Below are 11,854 nucleotides of genomic sequence, written 5' to 3'. Positions count from 1 at the left end.
AGGGGTTTGACTATACGATATCCCTGGTATATGGAAAATGGTTAAGGATATTCATTTTCGCTGATCCAGGGATCTTTCTAAATTCCTTCGTTCGTTTTCAGCCTAATCTTTGGCTATAATAAAGAATAATATCCCTGTCACAGCTCAATTTTTTTTACCGTGTAGAAAGACAAATTTTAAACAAATAAAGAACTGCCAGTTAGGAAATAAAATAATTTGTCTCACTTCTTAAACTTTTAAGTCAAAAGACTATTTTTCTGTCAAACATTTATAACACCTTGACCCTCCATCTACCACCATCAACTAAATTTTGTACAACACCTTCGCCCCACATGATAATTTTTCAAATAGTTATTTGCTGAAAGTGTTATTTTGAATACAATATTTCATTAATTTCAATGTAATTTGAAATATAATAATTATTATTTTAATTTTAAACAAAATATTTATGTTTTTCATAAACTTTAATGTGACAAGTCCAGGGGAAATTGGGAGACTTAACTAAGCCCGATAATCTAAAATTGGCAGAAATTTGCCTTACAAAGAAGTCTAATGATTTGGTATAAATCGGAATAATAAAACAGTTATTACTAAAAATGTTATGACATTGAACGCATGAACTAATGTTGGGGAGACTTAACCAAGATTTTCAGGGAAGAGTTTACCAAGTGGCAACAAGCTTATTACATATGTGTTTTTCAACATATAAGGTCATTCTTGATTATTACAATGCGCGTTCAAAAATTTTACTAAATTGATTTATCAAAATTGTGGTGTAAAAATGCAAAGTTCATTATTTAAACAATATGATTATCATCAACATGAGCTAAAAAATCGTAGTAAATGCTATTCATCAATATTAGATGTAAATTAATCTTTAATAAAAAAAAGCTCATTTGGAATAAAATAGTTCATTTTCTACCAAAAAATAAAGAATTCGTTGAAATCCTATTATAAAAGATTAATTACAGTTTCAGACATAGAAATCATCCCTTGATGTCTTGTATTATTTTATACTAATATTTTGTAACATTTATTAAATATGTATAACATAGAAAAGATAGGGTTTTCATTTATTCTTTTTCATAAAAAGATAAATAGGCGTGCGCCGTGGCGCGCGCAAGACTGCTGGTGGACCTTTAAACCATAGACGCATAAACCATAGAGCCATAAACCTTAGTCTTACAAATATTTCACACCTATACAGTACAGGTATAATCCTTGGAAAGTCGAACCCTAAACCATCAAACCTAAGATTTTCAAATCCTAGGTTATGAAACCATAGATCTTTAAACAATAGACGCATAAACCATATATCCACAAATCCTAGTCTCACAAACTTTGCACATCTAAACAATACAGAAATAAACCTTGCGACAGACCAAGCCTAGGTAATCAAACCTAAGATTCTTCAAACACTACACGGTAAACAAAATTGAGCTGTGACAGAAATATTATTCCTTATTATAGCTAAACATTTAGCTGAAAACTTACGAAGGAATTAAGAAAGATTCCTGGATCAGCGAAAATGAATATTATTGACCATTTTCCATATACCAGGGATATCGTATAGTCAAACCCCTGATAAGTATAGCTATAATATGGATTTTAAGAATAGGTGTCTGAAGGAATTATCGGAAGAGCGCTGGTGCAGTGTGGGAGCAGCGAAATAAAATGGCGACGGTCTAATCGGGAGCAGTGACAGTTCAGATTTACTTTGGACAATGAAACGCTTTATACCACTGAAAATGTGCGCGCATATTAATATTAAATAGAGTTTATGATACGGTAATAATAATTTACAGTATTTTCGATTGTAGGCGATAAATATATTGAAATATCAAGAAACGCGATAAAAACAACAAACTTGACCTCCAAATGCATTATACGGATTTCAGGGAAATTCATTTTCGCGATACCAGACGAAAGATTGGCTAGTGTAAGTTAAAATATTTCTATAACAACTAAATTTTTTTCTAATCTAAAGATAATAAAATTATACATAATCTGTCGAAAATAATAAACTCTCCAACTCAGCAATTGTGTTCAAATTACAGATTTACGAGAACAATTTACATAGAGTAACTAAATGTTTAACTCTTCTAACTAAACGTTTTACCTAATCTAAGTGGACACTTTCTTTGACTTTAATATATTCTCGATTCACTCGTTCGCCTCAAGAATTTTTTTCCGTGTAGGTTCTAAAACGCTACATCCTGAAAACGTAGAAGAAGAAATTCTAAATCTAAATAACGGACTCACAAACTATTCACACACAAATTTTAGGTAAATAAACCTTAGCTTGCATACATCAAACACAAGAACATCAAATCCAAGACCCTTAAACCTATGTTTTCTCACGTTGTATCTTGCAACCGTGGACTTTTTCATTCTATAGATAATAACGTTATGCTCCAGGTCATCAAATTAAAACTCTTAAGCACCTACATTTTGTGAATTCGGGTTTAAAGTCAATCAATCCTTAAAGCCTTCACTCGTAAAATTTAGTTAGGGTCCAGGATTTGAAGTTCTAGGGTTTGACGTTCTCTGGTTCGAAGGTCTAGGCTTCAACTAGGAGACTAGGTCTAGGGTTATTAGAGTTAGGGTTTTCTTCTTTTTTTCTGATTTACGGTACGATGTCTTATTTTCTTTAATTTGTTCGTTTAGATTTCAAGCCTGTTTAATTTTTTAAAAGAATCAATATATCACAATTATAGCAATTGTATGTGTTAGTAGACTTTTTTCCAAGCATTTAGCAATTTTTTTAAGTTCGTTAAGAATTGGATCCAGGCTAGAATTTTGTCCATTTTTCCCCACTGTGCGATGTTTTCGGAACTTTATGAAAACCTCCGGTATCGAAAACATATTGATAGGCAGAGTTTACGTTATTCAACCCATAGATGTCAAAGTGACTTGGTACTCGAAACACTTGAGATAGAGTAAGGCACAACTATTTCTTGTGATGTGTCCTGCTCTAACCAATGTGAACCGATGAGTGCATGCAATTGGTCCAGTTGCGTCGGAAAATAGGACACCGATCGCCTCGAACAACTTTGTCATGCTGAGGAAAAACAAAGTGCGCAGTTGTGCGCGGATTCCTAAAAGTGGAGAGAGAAATGTGGTCCTTGAATAAACCTTTCCATACACATTCTCTTTTTAGAATTTTTATTTTGCAAAAATCTCGAAAAACTGAAGAGGAAGTATACATTTTTTTACAGGTAAACCTTCCTCAAGCTATAAGCAATGTTTGTGCCAAGTTTCAGAAATGCCTATAATCTATATTGTTATTTCGGAGAACTCAAGTTAAAAAGAATTTTTACGTGAACCTCATAAACTCTGTTTTGTAACCCCGCCGGCGTGGGGCACTTTTAGTACGAAAAACTGAAATGTTTAATTTACTTTTTCTTTACTTATATTCTCTTTTTACAGATCTGGGATCCTATTCGTAGTGGAAGATGTGACATATAACATTTGTGATCAGCGTGCTCATGACTTTGAAATAAAAAGATTAAATCCAAAGATAAAAGTATTCCGAAGGAGTTTAACACAATTGGTAGCTGCAGCCACACTTGGCGTCAATAAAGAATTAATATTAGATGGAAATATAATAGCTGTAGTCTATTATAGAAGTGGTTATGGACCGAGTCAATATCCCACAGAAGCAGAATGGAATGTTAGATTGCTGATAGAAAGATCTAAAGCTATTAAGTGTCCTTCGATTCAGTATCATCTTGCAGGAACAAAAAAGGTTCAACAAGTTCTCACTCAACCCGGGGTAGTGGAGAAATTTTTGAATGGAGCACAAATAGCTTCTAGAGTGCGAAAAGTATATACTGGTAAGCTTCCCGTTTTGCCAATATTTAATTTACAGTTTTCAATTCAAAATAGATTTTACGATCATTGACATTTCTGTAGGAATTTATTCTCTGGATTTTACTATCGAAGGTGAGAGAACAATAGAAATGGCCATAGCAAATCCTGAAAATTTTGTACTCAAACCACAAAGGGAAGGCGGTGGAAACAACATATTTGGTTCAAAAATTAAAACATTTTTAGAGTCCATTAAGGAACAGAAGCAGAGAATTTCCTGGATCTTAATGGATAAAATTTGTCCCCTTTCACAGAAAAATTTCTTCATTCGCCCAGGAAATAATTTTAACTATGAATTAACTGATACAGTTTATGAAGTTGGTATTTTCGGTGTTGTTATTGGTGATTCCCGAAATATATTTATTAATAAAGAAGTTGGGTATATGGTGAGATCGAAACCAATCAATGCAAATGAAGGAGGAATGTTATGCGGAGGTGCTTTATCCAGCATTTTTCTAACCTAAGTAGTTAATTGACATTTAATTACTTGTTATTGTAAATTAATTTGAAAACTGATTACGAAACCGAAAGTTTAAAAAGATTATAAGAAATCAGTTGACAGTTACTGAACCTGAATTCAATAACTTTGAATTTTATCGTCACAGTAAATAGCAGGGATATTATTTATGAAGTTGGATAAAAACGTTGCAAACAATTGACAACTAAACAATTATCCGACGACGGATAATTTTTATCCGCTTTCTGATAACAATTATTTGCCGTCGGATAATTGTAGTAAATTGTTTGCAGCGTTTTTATCTGACTTCAGATAAATAATATCTCTGAGATTTACTGTGATGACAGGGGCCACGTGTGCCAAAATTTCGATACAAATCATATTCAATATTCTATATCTTTACTTTTCAAACTTCGCAGTCTTCAAAAGAAGCTTTTATCCAGAAGGTTTCTACAAGCTTGCTAGAAGCTTAATACTAACGTATTTCACATATGTTTTAAACATTATCCACAATCATAATATGTATGTAATGAAAGAATTTATAAATAAGAAAATAAACACAAACTTTTGAAATTCATTGTCATGCATTGAAAAACGAATATAGTTTTCTACTATTTATTACACTTTAGTATCCCTTGATAGTTCCTTCAACTCAATCAGGCTGGCCGTTCTAATCAATTAAATTGAAAATTAAAAATTAAACCAAATTTAATTATGTGACATTTTTCTTTGATGGAGATGCAATTACTTAAAAATATAATTTGTTTATAATTGTGTGCATTTATTATATAAAAGTTCAAAAGAAATTATTTCCTCATGACTAAAATGAATTTAATAAAATAATAAAAGTGATCTAATGGCATTCTGACACCTATCAAAAATAGGGTTGCTAGAAGCATGTACATTAGGGGGCCATTATTTTTTACTTTCGAATTTCTACGCTCCCCCCCCCCCCATGTTTCTCAGAATGCCCAAAAAAATCTCTACACACAAATAACATCAAGTTTTCTATTGATTAAATATGAAAAAAGTCAGGTTTTTGTAAATCTAATATTTAAACGGGATTGTGTTCACAAATCACCGGTTGACAAATTTTTAATTGTTTAAACATTTTTTATCAGGTAAATCTCAAAAGGATGGTATTTTCTCTACGTTTTGATACCATATTTTACAATGCCAGAATTTATTTAAATAATTTTACATTCATATTTATATTACATTATATTAAAAGAAAACAAAACTTTTGCATAGTTTGAATTTGTTTAAACATTCACAAGTATTCTTAGAAAACAAACATGTACTCAAAATAATAAAATCTGTCGAAAATTTTGTGAGATAAAATGTTTCTCCTGCATTTTAAGTACATTATATACTTTAAGAAACATGTATCATTTGAGTAATTGTATAATTAATTAAACAAATGATTTTATTGTTATCATTCATGTACTCATAACGTCTAGAAACTACGTTAATTTTGCGACTTACCTGAGAAAAAAAAATGTTTTAGGAAATTCAAGTTGTTACAACAATTAAAAATTAGCGAAAAATGACCATGCAATCTTCAATTAACGATTTAATCATTATTTATGAACAAAACTTTCAAACAGCTTTATTAAACCGCAATATTACGTAAAATTTGAATTTTTCACTTATTTGGTTTTCTTTGGGGAACTATAAGAGTGACTTAAACTCATTTAATCTCAAAATTTTTGATTGATTTTTATTCTTTAATCGCGTTTAAATATCAGATTTACAGAAAAAACGAATGTAAAATTTACAGATATTTTAGACTAATATTTACCTGCAAAGGTACAAAGAACTGAACTCTAGATAATGGCAAAAGTATATATGGCCTAATGTATCTGTTGATTAAATATTTGTAAGTAAATTTTTAATGAACTTAAAAAATTCAAGTAGTGTAACAAAATTTCACAAAAAGACTTATTAAGAAGTCTGTTTAAAAAATATTTGATTTTTGAAAATTTACTCAAGAAAGCCAATAATGAGTGCAAAATAATTGTACAAAAAGAGTTGAAATGAGAGAAATACGTATCTAAAACCACATTGTAATCGTATCATTAGAGACAGTTATATGGCAACTGAAAAAAGGAGAAAAAAAGAAAAGAGTCAACCAAACCACCTCACTCACAATTTGGTACAGGAAACTAAAAGGGAATATTTGTATAATATGTTAATATTAATTAAATATATAGATTTAAATTTGAAGTTACTTATGAGGAAGCTATTTACATTTGCTCATCGTCAATATTTCTGAGATGCTTTTATCAATATTTTCAGTTATTAAAACGTCAATCCCAAAATTAGAAAAAAAATATAATTTTTTTAAAACTTTCATTAATCTCTTGAACTAAAAAGTTGCATTTTAGAATAGGTGAATATATCATGTATTTCAGACTGATAGACAGTTAAACAAATTAGTAAGATTGATTGAATGAGGTGTTAATGAAAGTTTTATTTTTTTATTTTCTGCGATTGATGTTTAAACAATTGAAAAGACGCAGAAAAGTTTCTCAGAAATATTAAGGATAAACAAATGTACATAGTTTCTTAAGGGCATGTGATATTTACAGTTTTACCGGCTTTTTTCACAAAAATGAAAATTTTCAAAAACCGAATTCGGAGATGTTATAAACTATCATAACGGACGTCCCCGGACTCTTTTTTGAGGGATAATAACAAAAAAATTATTGTGCTAAATAAAAATGTCATGCATATGCATTATTTTGAGGTTACGTCGTTTTTCATATCTGCCTTTCCGGTAATCTGGAAATTATTTATGAAATAAACTTTTTTGATTGCCTGCAAACAAGGTTAGTTCCGGGAGATTAGTTACTATGTTTATTTTTAAGTCCAAAGTTTTCGTCCAAAAATGTTGTTGTTTGGAAGTAACGCACGGGTGAACTGTAACACGCATAACCTCGAAACATACACTCACGTTATTAGCAATATCAAAAATTTTTTGATAAAAAAAAACACAAAAAAAGTTTGTGGGGACGTCGGTTAGCATGTTCGCTATCATATCCCAGGTTTTGAAGGCGAAATATTTCTTATCCTAGGAAAAAAGCCGGGGAATCTAACACTGAAAAAATCTATACTATTTCCTATGCGCTGTGCAAATTAATCACATTTTGCTAAATTAAAACCTTTTTCGAATTAGCCTACAAAAAAGTGTGTAGGGACGTCCGTTAGCATGTTCGCTATCATTCCCCAAATTTTTAAGACAAAATATTCATTATTCTAGAAAAAAAGCCGGGGGAACCTAAAACTGGTAAAATCTACAATTTTCTAAATATCACATGTCCTTAAGGCTATGTGACGAGTGGGTCACGTGACCAGATTCCTTCCTTACCGACACTTTTTTTACTTCCTAACTTATTTTCACACGACGCGCCACATCGAGTTGAAAATTTAGGATTATACAAAAAAAGCACTAAGGAAGATGGGTTTGGTCCTAAAGTTTAATACAGGCTTGGCCATATTCGACGAAAATATTTGACAACATTGTAACTTTTGACAGAGATGACAGATCGAGTAATGACGTAGCGCGTTTGAAGGATCAGTCTAAGGAGATTTTTGCCATGTAGCAGTACGCTCCACGCGAACGCTCTCAGATTATTGAAATTTACATTCAACAAAACAAGTCAATTGTGAAAACTCAACCTGCATGGAGACTGGACACTGGCCCGTACAAATGCAATATTTTCATTAGATCGCCTTGGTTGCTTTTTATTTGGACGCTTGGGATTAGTAAGTGCCTCACCTGATGAAAATCTTTCATACAAACGATACAATGTAGTCGCAGAAGGCGCAGTTTTCGCTTTATTTATTTGTCTCCATGCACGTTGAGTTTTCAAACTAGACTTGTTTTGTTGAATGTAAATTTCAACAATCTGAGAGCGTTCGCGTGGAGTGTACTGCTCCATGGCAAAAATCTCCTTAGACTGACGCTTCAAACGCGCTGCGTCATTACTCGATCTGTCATCTCTGTCAAAAGTTACAGTGTTGCCGAATCTTTTCTTCGAATATGGCCAACCTTGTACTTATTAAAAAAGTTTTCTTTGTACATAATTTGTTTTTGCTTTTTTCATCATTATTAAAATTTAGGACCAGATCTGCCTTTCATAGTGCTTGTTATTTATTATCCCAAATTTTCAAATCGATGTGGCGCTTTGTGTGAAAATAAGTTAGGAAATAAGAAAAGTGTCGGTAAAATAGGAATCGGGTCACGTGACCCACTCGTCACATGGCCTTAAGAAGCGACCACCGCTCACTCCGCGCAGCTCCTTTTACTCCTACTTGCAGCGCAGCGTCAATTCTCGGAAGTGCTATTTCAGGGGGGGCCTTTCTCTGGGTTTCATTGTATTCCCTATTAGTTTCCTATATAAAATTTCCCTGATAAGGGAGCCTACAAAAGGCACCAAAACATGTTTGATTCTGGTAGTATAAAAAATATTTGTGTAAATCAATAAAACATTTGTTTGACCCTATATCGAAGAGCACATTTCTTTGATTCAAATAAATATTTTTCTGCGTATATACTTTGATAATTAATATTAGCATACAATAGAAATATTTCCCAGTAGTTTCCTGTTAAAAAATTTTCTGGGAAGGAAACCTAAAAAGCTTCGAAAACTGTTGGACTCCACTAATATAAAAAAGACGGACGAAGAATCAGGAAACGGTAGCCTTCTTAGGCAAGCATTCTTGGGTAAGCCTTCTTGTGCAATTTGGTTACACAATTTCACTTTTTAATAAGTTTATGTTGTTTAAAAATGTCTTCAAAAATCCAAATCAAAAAGAGAGATACTTAGTGGTAATCCGATGAGTCAATATGGTTTAAAATGTGCAAAGAGAGTAGAAGTTATCTTCTTCCTATGTCATGACTGATTCTTTTAAATTACACGATAGTGAATGATGTAAGATAGCGTAAGATGTGTTTTGGGTAGTAAAAAGAATGATAAAAGAATCTTGGTGTTTTAGTTTTGATGTTAGATGCCATGTCACCGAGAGAAAAGGAGGAAATTTGAGACGATAAATATAAATTTTTGTTCTTAGTTTTTGATCAAAAGCTTATATGTACGTTTAAAGCGTATAAAAATTCATTAGGCTAGGAAATCATACGTGTACTCCCTTCTTAATCTGAATTAATACAAATTCAACTATGTGAATCAATACTAAGGAGTTCATCTGATAAGTCAGTTATTTTTTATTTCATTTATTAAAATAAATTCATTTTTAAACAATCTAGGCGAATTAATTTTTTGAAATAGTTTTAAACAAGAAAGCTGTTTCAACCAAAAAAGAAAAAAAATGTTTCAAAAATTGTCGATTCTTTAAGTAGAAAAATAAAAAAATTTTACAAAATAGTACAAATTTAAAAACAAAAGTATGAATTTTTAATACAAAATTTCATTTTCAATCAAACAGTTGAATTTGAATCCCAAAGAAACGGGGTTTTAACCAAAAAGGTGACTTTTTGACCAAACTGTTAAATTTTTTCTCTTCGTGCTTCGTGCGCTTCGTGTGAAAATAAGTAAGGAAATGAAAAAAGTGTCGGTAAGATGCAATAAATAAATAGGAACTTTAATGAATTATATAATAAAGAATAATATTTTGAATACCAATTCAAGGTAATTACTAATGCTTTAAAAAGATTAGCTAAAAAACTGGAAATTTTTGTGAGAAAATAAAGTTAATTTTACACTGCACATATTTAAGAAATATATAATTATGAATTATGAATAAAATAATAAATAATTAGTCATTGAATCAGTATACTTTCACTAATCAATAGTGACCTATTTTATCTACAGCAATTAGTAGAATTTGACTGACGATCAGTTATATTTTTCTGATTCAGATGTAGAGAGTAAATATACAGTGATTTTTTTTAAACTGAGTTTTTTACTTTTTTAAATCATTTTCTTTCAACTGACGTTAAAAATTTTTGTAACATTTAATGGTGATTTAGTGATAAAAGTAGTCTAGAAAAAATTTCATAAGTTGAAAATAATATTGAAGGCAGATGAAAAAGAATAAGTATTTAAAAAATCAAAAACTCAATTTATAAAAAAAATAAGTATATTCACACTTATGATTTCCTATCTAGAATAATTCAATTTTTTTCTACCGTATTTTTACCATTAGAAACGTTCTAGAAACCTGAAAAAATTCTTTCTAAATTTCTGTAGTGCAGGTTAAATTTTTTTTAACAGGTGTCTATTAAACGGGATTCCATTTTACAGCCGCAATTTTAAATATTTTTTTCTGCTTTTTTGCATACGGTATCTAAATATTGGTCTACTTTGCTGACCAGCGCCGATTTTTTGAAAAAATGTTTATATTTTGTTTAATAATGAAAATGGAAAGAACACTAGAGAAAAATTGCAGTGAAACTCAGTGTTAGCGGTTTGTCGCAGTACCACTTGGTCCAAAGAACTTCAGACCTATGCCCTAATTGAAGGCTCACTGAAGGCTCACTTAGTACCCAAAAGCCAAATTTTGGGTTCTGCATTTAAAAAAACGCATTATACTGCTTGTTTTACGTAAAGCTAGTATGGTAGAAATATTGGTTATATAACATTTTTTCTTTCACAGGAATTGAGAGCTCATTTAAGGCTCTTGCAAGACCCCCGGCGCAATGTTTCAAATACAACCCCTATGATATAAAAAACTACCTTAAAAATACATATGCACTAATCCTAAAAGTTATCACATCAGAACTGAAGGCTCATCTAAACTACTGATTAAACATTGTTATTAAATTCGAATAATAAGCTTTCTAACTGAATTAGCAGTTTGCTAGTTAATAATGTGAGAAAAGCTCAATAAAGCAATTACTAACTGAATTCTGTCGACATAAATTATTATTTCTATCTTGTGGACTTGGATTTCAAATTATGTACATTGAAATAAGATTAAATGAAAAATGAGGTTAAAAATATGAGTGGTAAGTATTCTATCCACATATAAATGAGAGATTTGCAGCATCATTAAATCGCAGATTTCCAAACCTTTAGAATTGGTTAATATCACTTTGCAAGTTTCCATGTTCGAACTCGTGTTTCCTTCAAATATTTAAATTGAAAAGATACAGCACATTCTGGTAATTAAGCCCCTTAAATACAATTGAAACCATACAAGTAAGGAATAACAATTATTTATTGTTAGTTTTACATGGGAATAGTGACCGCAAATTTCTCTAACAAAAATTTTAAACAATTTTAGTGTAAAAAAATTATTTTTCAGGCCAAAAAGCCAAAGTTTTATATTTTCTTATTTTAATTGGTTATAGAATCAAGAATTGTTGTATTTGCACAAATGTAATTAAACCTATGTTTCTTTTTCAAGAATACCTATATCAGTTTTGATGATGAAAGAAAGTCCTGAATTGAAAGAACACAAAATTTCAAAAACTTCCAAAAGAATTTTTTATAAAAATTACAATTGTTAACTTTTCGTAGAAAATATTATTGACAATCACTCTCACAATATTTTTAATATTTT

At 30.8% G+C, this 11,854-nt stretch overlaps 1 protein-coding gene across 1 annotated transcript in view; it reads left to right on the top strand.

The window, feature by feature from the left end:
• Positions 1-11,854, top strand: part of LOC117174157 (glutathione synthetase, chloroplastic-like) — an 81,872-nt gene that overhangs the window by 60,143 nt on the left and 9,875 nt on the right. Inside the window, exon 2 of the mRNA XM_033362975.1 lies at positions 3,430-3,836. Coding sequence (XP_033218866.1) covers positions 3,430-3,836 — 407 coding nt within the window. The remainder of the gene's footprint in view (positions 1-3,429; positions 3,837-11,854) is intronic.

This window comes from Belonocnema kinseyi, chromosome 6 (assembly GCF_010883055.1).
Source record: "Belonocnema kinseyi isolate 2016_QV_RU_SX_M_011 chromosome 6, B_treatae_v1, whole genome shotgun sequence".
In the NCBI taxonomy this organism is placed as follows: domain Eukaryota; kingdom Metazoa; phylum Arthropoda; class Insecta; order Hymenoptera; family Cynipidae; genus Belonocnema; species Belonocnema kinseyi.
The sequence above is the reverse complement of the archived record's forward strand: the minus strand, read 5'-3'. Positions and strand labels throughout refer to the sequence as shown.